General features: G+C 37.9%; 1 protein-coding gene across 2 annotated transcripts in view; it reads right to left on the bottom strand.

Annotated features, from left to right (window-relative positions):
* si:ch211-198n5.11 (methylcrotonoyl-coenzyme A carboxylase 2) overlaps positions 1–19,581 on the bottom strand; it is a 52,601-nt gene that overhangs the window by 12,600 nt on the left and 20,420 nt on the right. For both annotated transcript variants that reach the window (XM_039767813.1, XM_039767814.1), the window contains 3 exons: positions 14,223–14,401; positions 3,702–3,894; positions 1,426–1,517 (listed from right to left, as the gene is read on the bottom strand). In XM_039767813.1, coding sequence (XP_039623747.1) covers positions 1,426–1,517; positions 3,702–3,894; positions 14,223–14,401 — 464 coding nt within the window. The remainder of the gene's footprint in view (positions 1–1,425; positions 1,518–3,701; positions 3,895–14,222; positions 14,402–19,581) is intronic.

Here is a 19,581-nt window from a genome sequence, read left to right as displayed (position 1 = left end):
AATTGTGACAAATGTTGCTAGAACGGTTCAGATGTCTGTGACTTTAAAACTGAAATCGATGGATGCATGTTACACTGCCTCAAGTCTGTTGGAGCAGTGAAATAAAAAGAATGCTCTTGTATCCTGCCACAAACCAGTTTCTCCTATAGAAAAATGCATTTCTAGAATTACCTTTATTTTAACCCAGAGTGGGAGGTTGTAATATACATTAGATTTATGAAAAGCTAGGAGGTTTCGCTCACCAACCCCTCTGGTTTATGCTACATGCCAGCAACTTCACGTCTTTGCTGCTCACGTATGTGGATTTCACTTTCACCAAACAACCAATCTTAATTCTCGCAGATACGCCTCTTCATTGGGAAGAAACACTACTTTTCCCTGATGGCAGCACAAATTAGACGATCTACAAGTCTCTGACTTAAAGTTAAAATCTGAACAATATATTTGATCTCTTTTTGCTGTTCAATTATTTCACCGACTAATAATTTCCGTTTGTTTGCGTTAATGCGCTCTTTACGATCTTTTTTTTTTTGAGCCTTTCAAAATTTCCTACTTTCATTATCTCTAACCTGCTCTGCATGTGTATCACGCCAACATTTTTGAATTCTTTACGATGTTCTACTTTGTCATCTACACTTTGTCTTTTATTTCTGGCCCCGGCCCGTGGTTAAATCTCTTGGCACAAAGTCTTGTCTCGCGGGATGTGAAAGTGTCTTTCTGAAAAAGTCACGTCTCGTCTCTCTATTTTTTTTTACCATAATAGAGCGCAGTGGAGCAGTGGTAGTGCTACTGCCTTACAGTTAGGAGACCCGGGTTCTCCCTGCGTAGAGTTTATATGTTCTCCCTGTGTCTGCGTGGGTTTCCTTCAGGTGCTCCAGTTTCCTCCCACAGTCTAAAGACATTGGCGATCCTAAATCGTCCTTAGTCTGTGTGTGTGTGTGTGTGTGTGTGTGTGCCCTGCGGTGGGCTGGTGCCCTGCCCGGGGTTTATTTCCTGCCTTGCACTCTGTGTTGGCTTGGATTCGCTCCAGCAGACCCCCCGTGACCCTATAGTTAGGCTATAGCAGGTTGAATAATGGATGGATAATAGAGAGATAATATCACCATCAACACTGACATAACATGCATACATTTTAATATATTCATAAAAAACACAAGTCTGACATTTACTACCAGTGGTTGATATTTTGGGGTTTGAATAAAGTAAACATGCAATACTTTAGCAGCTTTCTAAAAAAAATAAAAATAAAAACACACATGCATCATGGTCACAAAGTTATAATATTTTTAAGTTTTTATATGAGGCACAAAATTATTTTGTATTTTACACAAACACAATTGAAACACAGTAGAACAGCATTGTTGTAGAAGGGACATTTGTAAAATATGACAGTATTTCAAAATAATTAATAAAAGGATTACTTACCCTACTATACTAGCAAAGCCAGCAACGAGCGTTGTTCCATATAGCTCTTTAAATTCCTGAAATCTGCTTCCATCTGTCAGATGACTTAAAATCTGGAGAAAGCAGCAAAAAAATGCATTTGTTTTAGAAATATTCATGTACAATTTGCCTATAATCTGGATTCTTAGTTTGCTTAAAGAAAAATAAAGGACAAGGTTTCTGACTTACTAACAGCATATTTTTATCAGTAACGGTATTAAAATCTTGCCGTTTATTATTTTTTTCTTATCCCTTTGTATTTGGGGCCATAGGGTGGTACTAAAAACCATTTACTCCTGTTGAAGTTTTTCAAATTTTACTAAGTTTATAAATGTATCTCTTTATATATAGAGTTATTATTGCCATGTGTACAGGGTACTTAATTGCATGTGTTAATCAGCATGTCACCATGATTATGGAGTATAATAATTACCTTACCTTGAAAGTTTATCCATCCAGCTGTAATAATAATGGGGCACTAATATGTACAACTTTTAGCTTTTTTGCATTCAAAATATCAAACGTAAAAACACTCCACAAACAGATCAAAGTGAAAACATTTAACATTCTCTTTTAAAGAAATGGATAAAATAAGAAAATGACAGTTTTTGTCGCTGTTTTATTGTAAAAGGATGAATACTTAAAACACTATGTAGGATCTTTCAGTGCCATATACTTAAGTGAAAGAAATCCAAATGTAGCCAATAATAAGAATATTTTATATTTTGGTATTTGGTACACTGTATTCATCCTCAAGGGGAAATTGTCTTTTCTCATGACCTTTGGAAGCCAGAGTGCAGGGTCAGCCATTGTACAGCACCCCCTGGAGCAATTTTCAGGTTAAAGGCTTTGCTCAGGGGCCCAACAGAATAGGATCCCTTCTGGCAGTACTGAGGTATGAACTAGGAGTCTCCCAGATACCAAAGCAGATCCTTAGCCTCAGAGCCACCACACCACCTTACAATACAATACAGTTTATTTTTGTATCGCCCAAAATCACACAGGAAGTGCCGCAATGGGCTTTAACAGGCCCTGCCTCTTGACAGCCCCCCAGCCTTGACTCTCTGAGAAGACAAGGAAAAACTCCCAAAAAACCTTGTAGGGAAAATGGAAGAAACCTCGGGAAAGGCAGTTCAAAGAGAGACCCCTTTCCAGGTAGGTTGGGCGTGCAGTGGGTGTCAAAAGAAGGGGGTCAATACAACACAATACACAGAACAGAACAAATCCTTAATACAGCATAATAATAAAAATTGTAGAAGTACGGAGCAGAATTTAACAGTAGATGATATCACATAATAAGATTTGGATATTTTTAGAGTCCTGGAGACCTCATCCTTCAAGCTGGCTCCCCATTTGGCCATTCCACGGCTGAAGCGTTGCTCCGATGAAAGGACCCCTCTTTCCCATGATTCCTGTGATCCTCCATCAGGGATGACTTTACCATAGGCAGGCAAACAACTTGGCAGGTGGGCCGTGGCACCAATTGCCACATTTGGGTACCGAGAACCTTACTTGGTATGTGTTGAAAAAAAGTTATTTTTGATACTTTTTTCGAACCAATAGCAAAGATTCCTAATAAATTTCTCCAGTTTTACCTGTACCTATCAATTGTTCCATTATTTTATGATTTGACCCAAGTAAAAAAAAAAAAAAAAAAAGGATTGGCACCCTTATGTTACAAATGGCAGCTATGCAAAACATGATATGTGGCACATCCTGGCAAGAATGGGATTTTGCACACAACGATGAACTTTCATACCTGAAACTTCTGCTTGTGAAAGTGAAAAATTCCAGCATCTGAAAGGAGTAAAATAATGCAATATTTCACTTGCATCTGAACGTAGACATCTCCGAAACCCCATTCTTTATGGATGTATTCATTCAAATAACATCTGCGATCACAGCAACCCACTTACAATAGATGCAATTTATGTGAGGTTAATCAAAAATGTTTGCAAAGTGTGAGGTACAATAGTTCAAATTTCAATAAAGGTAATGCCTGAATCAATAATGACAACTCACGGATTATGAACACAGCACAGTTTGGTCAAAATCAGGAATCTAATTAGTGAGTTGGCACGATGATCAGAACATCAGCAAAGTTGGAGGACAAAAAACCATGCTAGTTTAATCAATTTTTGGAACAATCTGAATCATGGCCAACACAGCAAAGCAAAGACTTATAATGAAAACAGCAAGAGAGAACACTAAGACCACATGTATGAACATAAATGACAACATTCCTTAATAGGACTCACCAGCCTGACATCCAGAGTATGTGCATAATCACGAGGAGCTAGACCTAGGAGTTCCTTGGAGTTGTAAAGTGGTTCTTGCACCTCGGATGTAATTTCTGATGGTAGCTCAAAATTCAATGTCGCAATTACATTCCGTGCATTTTGGAAAGCTTCATGCTCATTGGATGCAAAATGATCAACACAGCCGCTAATCCTATTAGGAGACAAAGAATAAAGTGCTTTTTAGAACTAACAGTTTCCCAATAGAATTTCAAAATCCTTTTCTTTACAGTATGTGGCTCACCACAGACACATCAATGAGTAAAATGCAAGAGACACAAAAAATTAACGAATAAATAAAACCTTGATGTCCTTATAAATAGAATGCACATATTACAATGAAAAATGCTACCCTATTAAAATGTAAATATGAGATAAATGGATTACAACATACAATTATAGTTAATTTCATCTGTAAAGTATACGTAACTAACTTAGTTGACAAATTATTTTGGAGAGTGTGAGATATGAATTATAATATAAACTTTGTGTTGACTTGCCAACATACAAGATAACTAGCTGCAGATGACACAATGGATAGCATTGCTGCCTGGGTTTGAACCCTGAGCTTGGTATTTGACTGTGTGAGTTTGCACATCATCTCCAGATTTTCCTTCCAGATTCCCCAAGATGTGTGGGTGTGGTGGATTGGCGATTCCCGACTGATCCCGTGTGATTGTGGGTGCATGTGTAATTAGGTTCTGCTGAACACTGGTGCCCTGCACAGTGCTGCTGTGCTCTGGTGCCCCATGACCCTGATTCTCAGTAACTAGTTATAAATATAATAGGAGGGCCCTGTACAAAATTTTAAGTGCTAAGCAATTTCCTCTTGTTGTATCTAAACAGTGAATGAATTAAAAGAAAACTGTTTAAAAGGGGGGAGTTTTTAAAAAGAAAATGAATGAATACCACTGGGGGCTGTGTGTGATAAAAGCAATTGTAGATCCAGACAATACACTGGTCCAGATATTTTCTACATTTACAGTATTTATCATAGTCAGAGGAGTGGGGTGATGATAAGCAGCATTCTAAATTACTTACTCATGCCAATACTGCGAGGTCCATTTCTGATTCTACAAACTAAAGCTCTTTATTAACAAAGACATATATGAAACTCTTCCCTGCTTTTCAATATAAGAGTTTGGTTGAACCAAGTAAGAGCCACAGAAGTTCTTGAATAATCATATTTGGAAGGTCTTGGTCCAACAAGTCAGTGTCATGTGTTCAACAGACAAACATTATGACCAATATGAATGTGACATTTGGCAAAAGAATAAAGCTTTATTTAGGTAAGTTATCTGTTAAAACTAATCATTTTTGCACCACGAAGTATAGCCGCTACCTGAATGCCTCCATGCTATTTGAATACAAACACTCTGTTATTCTGAACTAATGGCCCACATTTAGCATTCATGTCAATAAGAAGTTGTTAAAGAGCAGCAGAGGAATCGGACTTTATTTGAGCTTATTTGAGGGGAGGAAATGTTTACTGCTCATGAAAGTCCATTGATGGCACACTCTGTTTCTCCCTCCAAGAGGTTATTTCCATACTACCATTAAGGATAAAACAGGTTCTTACTAGAGAAAAAAAAAATCACATTTATAAAGTTTTTATTTTGAACTCATTACTGGACCATTTTATCCCTGGGCACTGTAAGATTTTTACAATTTTTGCCATGGAACCCAATCAGTTGCTGAGCACTACGAAAGAACACTGGTTTTAGAATAACAGATGGGGTGGGGAAGAAAGAAAAGAAAAAAAAAGTTTAGATTACTTATTAAAAAATTAAGAGTTTATTTGCTAAACATATAGTGGTGTGAGGCACACAGGTACAAATCTGTTAACTGGTAGACATTTCCATGTATCACTACTTTGTCACTTGTCCAAAATTCTGAAAATGCACATCACACTCCATTTCAACTGTGGAGATAAAAAAAGAAAAAACAAAGGCTGCATAACTTACATGTCCTAAAGCAGACAGTGCGTTTGTTTCAGCGATTGAATTCATGTAAACAAGTATGTTTTCCAGAAAATGTATGCTATGATAATAATCATAAGCAACAGATTCCAATGGCAGCAGGGATCTGGTTACTTTTGTTTTAGTAATGTTAAAATTTAAATGTTGTATTGTTGAGGGGTGGGATTGGTGAGAGGGTGGAGCCATGCATGCAGAAGGAGCCTATGAGGATGTACGATAAACAGTGTGGCAGGTCAGACCCGAAAAAGGAAAGAAAACTTTCTGTGTGGCATGAAGGCTCGTGACGAAATAAAGTCAAAGGAGATCTAACTTATATTAGGTCTTAAAACAATGGATTTTAGGCAGAAAATGAAGACTCTTGAGGATAGTGATCCCCTCGAAGAGGTTTAACAGCATGATTTGATCTGTGTCCATTTGTTAACGGGACAATAAATGGTCCTTCACAGACTATTAAACTTCTGCATGTGTCCATGTTTCAGTCCTTCCTCCACCAAACGCTTGCTATATTTTGTACAATGTATGACATGATGACACATTGTATTTTTTTCTTGTCAAAACTTAAAACGATTGAGTTTTGAAGGGGTTATTTACCATATTTTCTGCAGAATGCATTTCGTTAAACGAATGAAAAACTAAAACTATTGTATAGATGCAAAATATTAGAAAATAAATTGCTGCAAACCAATGACAATTATTGTATGCTGCCAACAAACCAGGCACTGCTCATCACTTGTCCAATACAGTCCCCACAGTGAAGCATGGCGGTGGCAGCATCATGCTGTGGGGGTGTTTTTCAGCTGCAGGGACAGGACAACTGGTTGCAATCAAGGGAAAGATGAATGCAGCCAAGTACAAGGATATCCTGGACAAAAACCTTCTCCAGAGTGCTAAGGACCTCAGACTGGGTCGAAAGTTTACCTTCCAACAAGACAATGACCCTAAGCACACAGCTAAAATAACAAAGGAGTGGCTTCACAACAACTCTGTGACTGTTCTTGAATGGCCCAGCCAGAGCCCTGACTTAAACCCAATTGAGCTTCTCTGGAGAGACCTAAAATGGCTGTCCACCAACGTTTACCATCCAACCTGACAGAACTGGAGAGGATCTGCAAGGAGGAATGGCAGAGGATCCCCAAATCCAGGTGTGAAAAACTTGTTGCATCTTTCCCAAGAAGACTCATGGCTGTATGAGCTCAAAAGGGTGCTTCTACTAAATACTGAGCAAAGGGTCTGAACACTTAGGACCATGTGATATTTCAGTTTTTCTTTTTTATAAATCTGCAACAATTTCATAAATTCATTTTTTTTGTCTGTCAATATGGGGTGCAGTGTGTACATAAATTAATTTAAATGATTTTAGCAAATGGCTGCAATATAACAAAGAGTGAAAAATTGAAGGGGGTCTGAATACTTTCCGTACCTACAGTACTGTATGCATATATATATATATATTTTATATACACAGTGGTGTGAAAAACTATTTGCCCCCTTCCTGATTTCTTATTCTTTTGCATGTTTGTCACACAAAATGTTTCTGATCATCAAACACATTTAACCATTAGTCAAATATAACACAAGTAAACACAAAATGCAGTTTTTAAATGATGGTTTTATTATTTAGGGAGAAAACAAATCCAAACCTACATGGCCCTGTGTGAAAAAGTAATTGCCCCCTGAACCTAATAACTGGTTGGGCCACCCTTAGCAGCAATAACTGCAATCAAGCGTTTGCGATAACTTGCAATGAGTCTTTTACAGCGCTCTGGAGGAATTTTGGCCCACTCATCTTTGCAGAATTGTTGTAATTCAGCTTTATTTGAGGGTTTTCTAGCATGAACCTCCTTTTTAAGGTCATGCCATAGCATCTCAATTGGATTCAGGTCAGGACTTTGACTAGGCCACTCCAAAGTCTTCATTTTGTTTTTCTTCAGCCATTCAGAGGTGAATTTGCTGGTGTGTTTTGGGTCATTGTCCTGTTGCAGCACCCAAGATCGCTTCAGCTTGAGTTGACGAACAGATGGCCGGACATTCTCCTTCAGGATTTTTTGGTAGACAGTAGAATTCATGTTTCCATCTATCACAGCAAGCCTTCCAGGTCCTGAAGCAGCAAAACAACCCCAGACCATCACACTACCACCACCATATTTTACTGTTGGTATGATGTTCTTTTTCTGAAATGCTGTGTTCCTTTTACGCCAGATGTAACGGGACATTTGCCTTCCAAAAAGTTCAACTTTTGTCTCATCAGTCCACAAGGTATTTTCCCAAAAGTCTTGGCAATCGTTTAGATGTTTCTTAGCAAAATTGAGACAAGCCCTAATGTTCTTTTTGCTTAACAGTGGTTTGCGTCTTGGAAATCTGCCATGCAGGCCGTTTTTGCCCAGTCTCTTTCTTATGGTGGAGTCGTGAACACTGACCTTAATTGAGGCAAGTGAGGCCTGCAGTTCTTTAGACGTTGTCCTGGGGTCTTTTGTGACCTCTTGGATGAGTCGTTTCTGTGCTCTTGGGGTAATTTTGGTCGGCCGGCCACTCCTGGGAAGGTTCACCACTGTTCCATGTTTTTGCCATTTGTGGATAATGGCTCTCACTGTGCTTCGCTGGAGTCCCAAAGCTTTAGAAATGGCTTTATAACCTTTACCAGACTGATAGATCTCAATTACTTCTGTTCTCACTTGTTCCTGAATTTCTTTGGATCTTGGCATGATGTCTAGCTTTTGAAGTGCTTTTGGTCTACTTCTCTGTGTCAGGCAGCTCCTATTTAAGTGATTTCTTGATTGAAACAGGTGTGGCTGTAATCAGGCCTGGGGTGGCTACAGAAATTGAACTCAGGTGGGATACACCACAGTTAGGTGATTGTTTAACAAGGGGGCAATTACTTTTACACACAGGGCCATGTAGGTTTGGATTTTTTTCTCCTAAATAATAAAAACCATCATTTAAAAACTGCATTTTGTGTTTACTTGTGTTATATTTGACTAATGGTTAAATGTGTTTGATGATCAGAAACATTTGGTGTGACAAACATGCAAAAGAATAAGAAATCAGGAAGGGGGCAAATAGTTTTTCACACCACTGTATATATTATTTTTAATATCAATAATTTCAGAATTCCTTAACATGTCTTTAAGCGCACAGAAAACCAAACACTGCGCACAAAGAAAGGATATCAGATCATAAAAAGAGGCAGTGAAAACAATACTTGATCAAGAAAAATGCGTGGTCATTTTTAAGGTAACCAAACAACATCTTCATCATGACAGTACTATTATTCTACAAAGGCAATGTTTGAAAGGAAAAATGTTATGAATTCAATGCTCTCTTAGGTGAAAAATACAACACTCTGACTGATGACCCAGCAAGCAGTCAGTCAACAGGAAACAGACACACTCACTTTCTCTCTCTTTTTACAAAACAAAGTCTCGGGGTCCTGATGCAACAACACCGCACAATCAGATGCATCAGAAAGCTGATATTATACACACACAGAAATGGAATCCACAGTGATTGCTATAGATACATTGCAGTGAAAGGCTGACCATTACTAAAGGACTTTTTTGGTCACTTGTATCCCCATATTCGTATTTCTGCACTATCCCAGTTTAGAGACATCTGAAATGGAACAGCGGGTACCACAACTAAAAATAAAAAAGTTTTTATCATAACAGACATTTATTATTTCATATTCTTCACTCATAATTTTTTGACAAAGTGTAAAATGTTCTTGAGGATACATTTATATTCTTCTCTAAGTACTTTAAAAACAAGAAATTGTTTACAGCAGTGATCTTATTTAAAATAGCTACACAGAATTGTTATCTAAATTGTTTCACTAAAGACACATCAATGTTCAGAACCAATTTTAAAATCATACAGACCGTTATAATAAATGCAAAAAATATCTATTTCTATTAGAACATTTTCCTTTAAAAGGCTTTGGCCAGGATCAGCCAATCCCAGCAGTTTTGGTATACTTTTATACATTCACAGCATACAAAACTGTTGAGTTAAATGTTATGGCTAAGCTAGAGCTAAGCACAAAGATAATGCCTCTAGTAAGAATAGCATTTTAAAAAGTTATTTGTTTACTAATTTGCATTCTGGAATAAACAAGTAACTGTTGTATCAGCTGGTTCAGTATGGAAGATCCTTGTTTCAAGATCCAGGTGAGAGCACTAGACATACAATGGGGTACGTTCAATTTTCACATTCACAGTTTGTAGTTCAGGTGTGTAGTAATTGACTACAATTGACAACAATAAACTAATACAATATATCTTTAACATAAAAATAACAGAGGAAGCCCCTCGCCCCCCCCCCAAAGTATAGTTATATATAAACAAAAGGACAACAATGAAAACACAAACCATAAATCTGTTAGCTCAATTTTTTTCTTCTATAGAAAAAGACATCCATCCACCTTATGAAATCTTTTTCCTTAATTATCTAAGAAATTTCCCCGGGAAGCATTATTCATTCAGGCCTGCCTTTGAACTATTCTTGTCAGAGTTCTGGTCTTATCAGCCACAATGAGTTATAAAGGAAGGAGTGGACAATTTACTGTTGGTTTCTTGAGTGTACAGAAGCCCAACCTTTTGGTTGGCAACTGTTGTAAAGTTTTGTCCATCAAGGCTGAAAAAGGCAGAGTTATGACCTTTGTTCTCTGACCAAGTATAGCAAACAGAGAGACATTCCCATATGCCTGTTGCCTGCAATCGTTCAGTCTGATCAACGGAGACCCAAAAACCGCATTCCAGTCCTCCTTGTGAGAAGAACTTCTACTTCACATTTTAAATGTCAGTGAAAGAGGGGGCTTGCAGCTGCAGCTTAAGCATGTGTCTGGTGTGCAATCCTACATTTGAGTTGCTTATATTAACATAGACTAGAACTGGAACAGAAAACCCATTGACTGCTTTCTTTTACTATGAGTACAAAAAGATAAGGATTTATAAAACAAGAATAAAAGTTTACTTTAAAAAGAAAAAAGAACTAGTCCTATAAGCAATAAACAAATCCAGGTATATACAAGTAAAACCACAGTAGCATGTTCGAATCAAAACGTACTGTTAACTCATTGATGGTAATCGGGTATTGAATTAATAGTACTTTTTCATGCGAGTAAGCACATCAATGCTACTAAACACCAAATGCATAAATTATAATCCAAAATAAAATGCACAAGAATTACTTGCAGCACATACTGTGAAAATCTAGATGTGTCAAGTAAACATGTAAAGTGGTTCTTTCAAACTCAGAATCAAGAACCAAATTAAGTTACACTAGTGTGCATCAAGGATCATTGTCCAAATGGTCCAACTCAAACTACAAAGCATGTATTATGTTAAATTCATGTGTGAACACATGACCCTTAAGGGCTTGAGTAAAAACTATCAAAATCCAATTATAAATATTAGACAAATGGGGAAATTCCCCAGAATTAATAGTCTAAATTTACATGAGAACAGGTAAGGAAAGTGAGCATAGCCATGAATGCAATTATTAGGTTCACCTGTCCACCATGCGGATTACCATGACTTGAACATCATGCATTCATCTACTATAAAAAAAGGGATAAAACATGCAAAGCTGAATCATGGTAATCATGCAATGCTTGTACTGCCATTATAACATAGAAACCCCACTTTCACAATTGTATTTAAACATACAATGAGCTATTTAGCTAGTTGCACAGGGACAAAACCTTTAGTTTAAAATATTGTGGCATATCATGACCATGCAAATATAACCTAAGGATGAGGCTGGTGATGATAGCTGCAGAAAGAGTCAAATGTGAGTAAGGAAGGTGTTGTCTGGGCCAGAAGAATGCACAATTCAATTTCAATGGGAATTTTCAGATTTCTAATAGCATTTTCAGAGAAACACAAGGTTACCATTATTTATTTACTTCCTACTTGATCCCTGAAGTAAGAAATAAAGGATTAGGTGGAACCTTTTTTTTGAAAATGAAAATTGTAACTAAATACTTTGCTCATGAGTTACACAGCCTGTAATAACAATGCAACCAAAAAATGCTTATTTTTATTACTGAGTGAAGCGATAGGTTAACATGCATTACAACTCGGATAATTTATTCATTACGGGTTACTCTGAATTGATCCACGGAGTGGTAAAATTTCAAAGGGCATGGATATGAAATTCCCTACTAGGAAGCTCGTACAGTACATTCAGTCTTTCTTATAGCATGTGAACATGGCAGAACGGCACCATTTTCTTTAGTCTTAAGTTTATCACTAGTGTTTACAGGTTCCTGTTTAGCAGAACTAAGCACACTGTTCTGGTCTAACTAAGACTATGTCAATGTCAACTTTTATTTATATAGCACATTTAAAACATAGGAATGCTGTGGCCAAAGTGCTTTAGCCAAGCTGAATTAACTAGCCAAGGAATTTGCATCAGCTAATAATTTCCAATCTTGCTCCATGTGGTGAAGTGCAAGAGTGAAGACTTTGGGAAGTGAAGTTGCAAGTGAAGCGAAAAGCCGTGCAGCCCTGTAGTGCTTAAAGAGTAATTTGTCAGATTATTTGTTCATGCACAAGGGCAACTGGCACAGGCATTGCCCATTGACACCCCATGAGTCATTAGTGAAAGCAGCTAAACCCACAAGGTATATTTAAAAAAAAAAAAGTCTAATTGTGACAAAGGGGGGTATGAAAGTAACCCCCCGAGGAAGACAGGAACAGTTCAATCAAGTCACAGTGGAGTACGTGGATTCATGCTTTGCAAAGCATAAGCGCAAAGTTTTCCGGTTTCAATCGCCTTTTAATATTCATTTTCCTCCCTCCCCCTTCCTTATGAAACAGCATCTAAGTATTTCATCAATTCAGCCAACCATTTCTTTTTTGTGTACGCGTCAAGAGGGGGCCCAAAGAAGGAAAGGTCATCTTTCCTGTGTTTAACAGACACGCTCCTAAAAAAGGAAGTTACTCAAGTTCAGCTTACTTCACCTTATCTCATGACAGACGCCTGTATAAATAACCTGCCGTTATAATAAAATGGCTTCTAATCCTTCGTAGCTTGCAAGCAGTTACATTTTCTTTCACAGGGGAAACAGAGATAAGAGAGATCAAATGGAAAAAGATAAAAAGAGTGAGTGGAGGGAAAAAGAAAAGATAGAAAAGGTGGGCAGAACCAAAGCAAAGGAGGTGACCCCGCAAGGGAACAAAAGGAACAGTGCTCCAGGGGCAGGTCACTTCTGTTGAGCTTCAGAAGGAGCAACAGTTCTCAAGGGGACCTGCTGAATCAAAGGCAGGTGAAAGGATGATGAAGTCGGGTTCTGCATGTCCCAGCAGTGACCAGCTAAGGTGGCTGTGACAGCATAAGAGATGTTTGAACACACTCACTGGCATGTTGGCTCTGCTGAGCAGACCCAGGGGGTGAGCAGAGGGCACACGGTAGCGAAAGAGAGACTCCCTGGGGTTCAAGAAGGTTAGGGTAATTATAACTAATTCTGACTCTGTAGTTTTAGTCATGATTTTAACATGCTTATTAATAAACTGGTTTAAACTTCCACAAAGACACTGTTTTTATGAATTATCCATTGATTGAAGAAGAATTTGCACTGCACTTTCGACCACTGTTGGACTTTGAATTGTATATAGTGCACCAAGACTGTTGTTTGTGTCCTTATTCACCGTAGTACACCTCAGTACAGGATGACCAATATCTTGGGAAACAGGTGAGATCACGGCATCACATTCCATCGATGGTAGTTTCAACATGGCTCTGTTTATAACATCATAATGATTTAACTCTTCATAGATTTTATCACTTCTGAATGTATTCTCATCATCCTTATAACCATCCTAGTTACAGTTGTGTCATTAGCAAATTAAATAATGTGACTCTCAGTATATTTTATAGTGGATAAGAAAGTGGTATTTATTCTTCATTATGTAATTGAACAGATTCTTTGAAGAACATCTAACCTTATATTTGCATTAAAATATCTAGCTCTGGATGAATTACAAAGTGCCAGATCTCTATGTTTCAAATATTGATGGTGGGTGAGGAAGTTTTGCATAAAAGGCAGTGGGATAGTTAATTAATAGAATTCTCCTAAATGAGAAGAGCCAGCTAAAAATAGCCCTGAAGGCCACAACTTGACTGGATCAATGACAGCAGGTCCTAATGAAACCCAAGAGTACTTAGGGAATATAAAACTCACAGGGTTGGGATAGTGTGGAATTCTCACACTAGATGTAATGTGCATTTTCCAAATCTATAGCCTATGTAAACATCATAAAAGGAAAGTGGTTTACAAAACTGATAAATGAGCCAACAGACAAAAATGAAAAAAAAATTATTATTTTGAATCCCTATAATAAAAAAAAGTTTCAAAATGCCCATCTTATGTCACCTAATGAATCAATTGTGTATAATATTATCATAGAATTACAAAAACAAACTTTTAGAACTTGTCTTCCCAATGATAAAATATAAAAAGAACACTGATACAAATAATGGGACAAGGCCCCTTTCCTCTTACTCAGAATGCACTCTAGCTCCTCCTAGGTCTTCTGGTGAAACATCCTCCCCTGTTGCAGCTTTCACAAGAGGAGGGCCACCAAGGAATATTGTCCCAATCTTGTCCACAATTACAGATTCTTCAGCCATAGTTGGGATGTAGGCACCTCCGGCAGTACAAGAGCCACACACTATTGCCACCTAAAGATCAAATATTACCAATTCACAATGGAACATTAACCATTTTCATTGCCACATACAGCCTTACAACAGTTGGAAACCACAAGTTTGGATTTTGAGGGAAAAAAAAAATAAAAAGGAGAAACAGATTAGCAATATAAACACTAAAAATCAAAATTCCAAGTTGCATAATACTCATTGGAGCTTTATCTGGAATATTGTATGCAGTTTTATTCCTCATAATAAAACAAAGCAATAGCAACAGGGGAAAGGTGTTAATATTCTAATTTTGTAAGCAGTAATGGAGGACAGAAAGAAATTAATCTTGACAGTTTAAGCAGAGAGTAAGAATATATGATTTAAGTAAAGGTGGGAGAAATTAAGATCAATCTCATTTAATTAACAAGGGAATACAGAAAGAGAGAATCTGGTTATATGTGAATTTTACACATAATACAAAGATCCATAGGTACTGAAGATTAAAAAAAAAATAAGGTAGCACAATTGAAATTAGCATGTTTGAATCCTTCAAATTTTAAATTAGTGACATTTTATAAATGTAATGTGAATGGGAATTAATAGGCTATATTGAGCCGGATGGTCTGTTCTTATCAAAACCTTTCTGATGTTCTTAATTGTACAGTATATGTAGACATATATTCTTAAGCAAACCAAGATCATACCTAAAAAATAAAACTTAATAATATGCATCTATATTTTTCATTGTAAATTTTGTTTAAAAAAATAAATAAATAAATAAATAAATAGCAGTCAGGTTTATTCTAAATGGAGATGTGTATGAAGAAACAAAAGAGAAAGGAGCTCCAAAGTGAAAGCTGCTTGTGAATTTCTGGAATTTGTTGTGATAATTTTTATTTTTTTTTTCAAAACCAAGAAAAACTAATAGGAAGCAACATTGGAGAAGATAACTTTCCGTGTCAGATTAAAAGAAAATGGTAAAATATGTACACAGACAGTACGAGTGCTTTAATAAAAGAAGATGCACTATTCAAAAGAGTATTTCTAAAAATGAGTGGCTTTGCATTTCTCAAGAAGACAATGCTTAAATTAGAAGTACTGGATGATTTAATAAAATAATCTAAATGCAGGGGTAGGATGTGAGGTGGAAAGAGAAGGCAAAAGCAACATGCTGTACATTTTAACAAAGCAGCCATTAGCAGTGCTACTTAAAATTGCCTACAACTCCCAGCAGCCCTGGCCATTACACCATTCAGCACAGTCAGAGAACACAGGGGTTGCTAGGATGAATGATAAGTAAGTAAGCTCTTTAAAAAGGAGCCAAAAAGTCGCAGAATGTCTTAACTGTCTGCATTTAATTCTACTCATCCCACACACTTTTGGATTACAGCTACAACCCTTGTGGATTACAGTTTCTTCTAGATTTATAGTATGTGCTGTTCTGCGCCTCTTTGTGGGATTTTGTATTGGTTGGATACGTCTTCATCTAGGGAGTGCTACCAATCACACCAAATTTTCATGCTACACCTGGAACCTGGTAGGACACAACTTTACATTTCCTTCTGAGGTCTGTTCACAGGGTTTTTCATTGCACATATTGTCATCTACACTTGCTGTACTAGATTGTGTTGGACTTTACCGTTGATATTAATGGTTTACAGAATATGGTCTGCTATTTCGTTCGGTTTCATCTATGTAGTGTAGTTTATTAAAATAAATTAAAAATATAAAACCTAAATAACCTTGCTACCTAGAAGTAAATTAAAGTACTTACATAATGAATGTAAAATTATGAATAAACTATCCACATACAGGTAATAAAAAAAATAAATTTAAAATATTTGATAGTTCTTTCAGGCTCCTCCACATGTGTCTGAACCTCTCCTGCTTAGCGCTCCCTCTCTCGAGTGCGTTCCCATGAAGCTCGTTTCTCAGGCACCATCATTTCGAGGCTGCCATTACCCGCACTGAAAACATCATTTGTACTCTTGCATATACTTCATGTCTTTGAAGTGGACTCCCAGCATACCTCCTAGGTCTTGACTCCTCCTTTTCTACACTTCCTATATTGATCATAATCACCAAAACCAAACTGGCCAATCAGACCAATGTCAAACTGACCAATCAGATTGCTCAGAGTGACTAGACACACACACACACACACAATAGTTTTATTATATAGTACATGGCATTAACTTGTACAAAATGGTGGCTTTATCTTTATGTTTACTTTCTTTAGAGTTGATCTTTGAAATTTGCTAAACTGTATTTTAAAATCAGTGACTATGCCGGGATCACCGGTGACCTTGTTCTCCAAATACTTTACTTTAAAATTTCCTGTGTGCGGCTGGCTTAGGTGAACATTTTTTTCTCAAAGCAAAAACAAATGATGCTTTGCAAAGCCAGTGTGACAACCCAGAGCTAGAGCAGCCATGCACAGAACTTTCACACATGCTTGCTGTAAGATCATCGCCGATATGGCCATTTCTGGGTTGGAAGCACATGAAGAATAAAAAAAAAAAATTGTATTATGCTTGACAGTTCAGGGATATCCCACCCCATCTCTAACTGCACTCATTTTAACAAGTCCAAACCCCACTCTTCCACTCATGGATTTTAACACATGCATTTAAAAGAAATTAAAATACAGTGTTTTCATTTGAAGGATACATTAGCTGACAATAATGAGACTTATGAGTACTGTCATCAGATATATTACACTGATCCTTGTGCCCAGATACAATTCCTAAACAGGCCTTAGAGATCCCTCTCTGCTCTCATCCGAAAACACAGGAGATGCTATGAAATAATAAAAACAAAAGATTTACTACTATTTAGGAGGTATCTTCACGAATAAATCTGAAACAAATGTTTCAGTGGCGCCCAGAGCAACGTCAAATAATGGAATGAGTCAGTCCAGTGGATCCCTGTGAGCGTAACGATCTACATTTTATTTACTTAATGCTACGTAGTGGCCATTTGTTGTATTTTATTTGTGGTATTTCTTCTGTCTGTGTCTTTTGTTGTTTGATGTGCAGATGCACAGTGGTTTGCACCAGTGCCTCACAGTTCAGATCACATATTTGGCCACCATTGGCTGCATAGTTGAGAGACTTTTTTCTAGTCCTCTGGACACTTAAAAGACCATTGCACAATTGTGGTATAGCGGGTCCGCGGCTACAACAAAATGGCCAGGTTTTAAATCTATAAAGCCGTGTCACTCTCTATGGGTGCGATTGCACGACTGCGGGGAGTTAGTTAATGCGATAGTTCGGGCGAGTCACACCTGCACGTGCGGGTGCGATCATTTTCAATTGCTTCATTGGCTTCCTGCGGCATGTGATTAAGGCACTGTGCCCACAGAGACAGGTGTGTATATATACGGGCCGGCACAGAGGGAAGGAGAATATAAAAGATATGGGGGACATAAAAGAAAGAACAGAAGGAGGTTCAAGGATGGAAAAAGACAGTCATGGGAGATGAGCTGCCTTCTCCCTCTTGGTGCTGGATAAAGCTGACTAAGCACGTAGAGTGGGGCGAGCAGGACCTCCCAGTGGATCAGAGGAGAGACTGCGTGAGCGCGAAGGAAGACAGGAGATGTGCCGACCTCAGACAGTCTGACTGCGCAGTGTGGCAACAGCCAAGATGGGGGTCAGCAGAGGTTCCACCGGCAATGCTAGTGATGGGTGAGACAGAAGTTGGTAGGCCTGCGATCGGGTGAACAGAGACTGCATTATAACATCTATTTTAACTGATTTATTTATTGATTTTATCTCCACATTTCAATGATTATATGGATTTGGGATTTTTTAAGAACATTTTCCACCATCCCCTGGCTCCATTTGAGATTTGTCCTCATTTGTCAGCTCATCTTGGTCATAACCATGTGGGAAGAAGGAGTCTGTAGGGGACCAGCATCATCACAACCATTATAATTCACTCAAAACTAGTTCAGTTTCTCCTTCCCCTTGGACTTCAATACACTTCATAAAGCACAGTGAAGTTCATAATTTTTTTTTTTGTGATTTTGCCAAGCTTACAGTGAAGCAAACTCTGTGGGGTTTGCTCATCACTACTATTATTGACCGGCAATTCAAGGAACATGCTACCATTTCCACAATATCAGATGACAGCAATAGCACAAAGGCATAGTGGTTCTGACATATCTGAGTCAGGCACAAAATCCATTCAATCCAATCTTTGCCACTTAAGCTGTCTTAACATATTGGTTCAAACCGACTCCAAGAAGGAGAGCAAAGTAATTAAAAAGTGACAGCATACATAATAATAAGAAGTTATCCTCCCAGCTAGGATGGATTTTGTAACATTAGACCATACGATCTTTAACTTATGAAATTTTGCTCCTATACCTTCTCTTTGTCTAGCTAGCTATTTGTTTAACCTACCAGGTGTCTAAAACTAGAAACATTAGCACAAAAATCATGGAGTATTTTGGGAATTGACAAATTCTGAGCATAAGTGAATAGAGTAGATTGACACGAATGGCAGGCAGACATGCAGACAGCACGAGTTCAAAAGTTTCATGTGCAATGGGAAAGCATGACAGCACCAGTTAATACATGTGTTTATGGACTTCAATTGTATTGAAAGTTATTTTGACCAGTTTAAAATATTTTCCAGTTGTGGATTTGCATGTCAGTAGCGCTGCTGCCTCGCAGTTAGGAGACCCAGGTTTGTTTCCCGTGTTCCCCGTGTCTGCGCGAGTTTCCTCCCACAGTCCAAAGACATTCAGGTTAGGTGCATTGGCGATTCTAAATTGTCCCTAGTGTGTGCTTGGTGTGTGTGTGCGCGCGCCCTGCGGTGGGCTGGCGCCCTGCCCGGGGTTTGTTTCCTGCCTTGCACCCTGTGTTGACTGGGATTGGCTCCCGTGACCCTGTGTTAGGATATAGTGGGTTGGATAATGGATGGATGGATGGATTTGCATGTCACAGTTTACACCACTCCCAAATAATGAATTATATGGTTGATTATTATTTTAATACATAACCTTAATACAAGTTTAAATTTGACAGTGAAATAGAGTTGCTTTTATATATCCACTCATGTCCTGAAGCCATTTTTCTAGTATATGATCAACAGGATCTCATGACGGGCACCACCCTCCTTATATTACCATATACTGTGGAAAAGTACACGCCAATGAATTTGCATAATACTTCATTGTACACAAGTTCAACAGGACCAGTATTCAGTGTCACAAC

Source organism: Polypterus senegalus, chromosome 10 (genome assembly GCF_016835505.1).
Source record: "Polypterus senegalus isolate Bchr_013 chromosome 10, ASM1683550v1, whole genome shotgun sequence".
Lineage (NCBI taxonomy): Eukaryota > Metazoa > Chordata > Cladistia > Polypteriformes > Polypteridae > Polypterus > Polypterus senegalus.
Note: the sequence above shows the minus strand (reverse complement) of the source record. Positions and strands in the feature narration are given on the sequence as shown.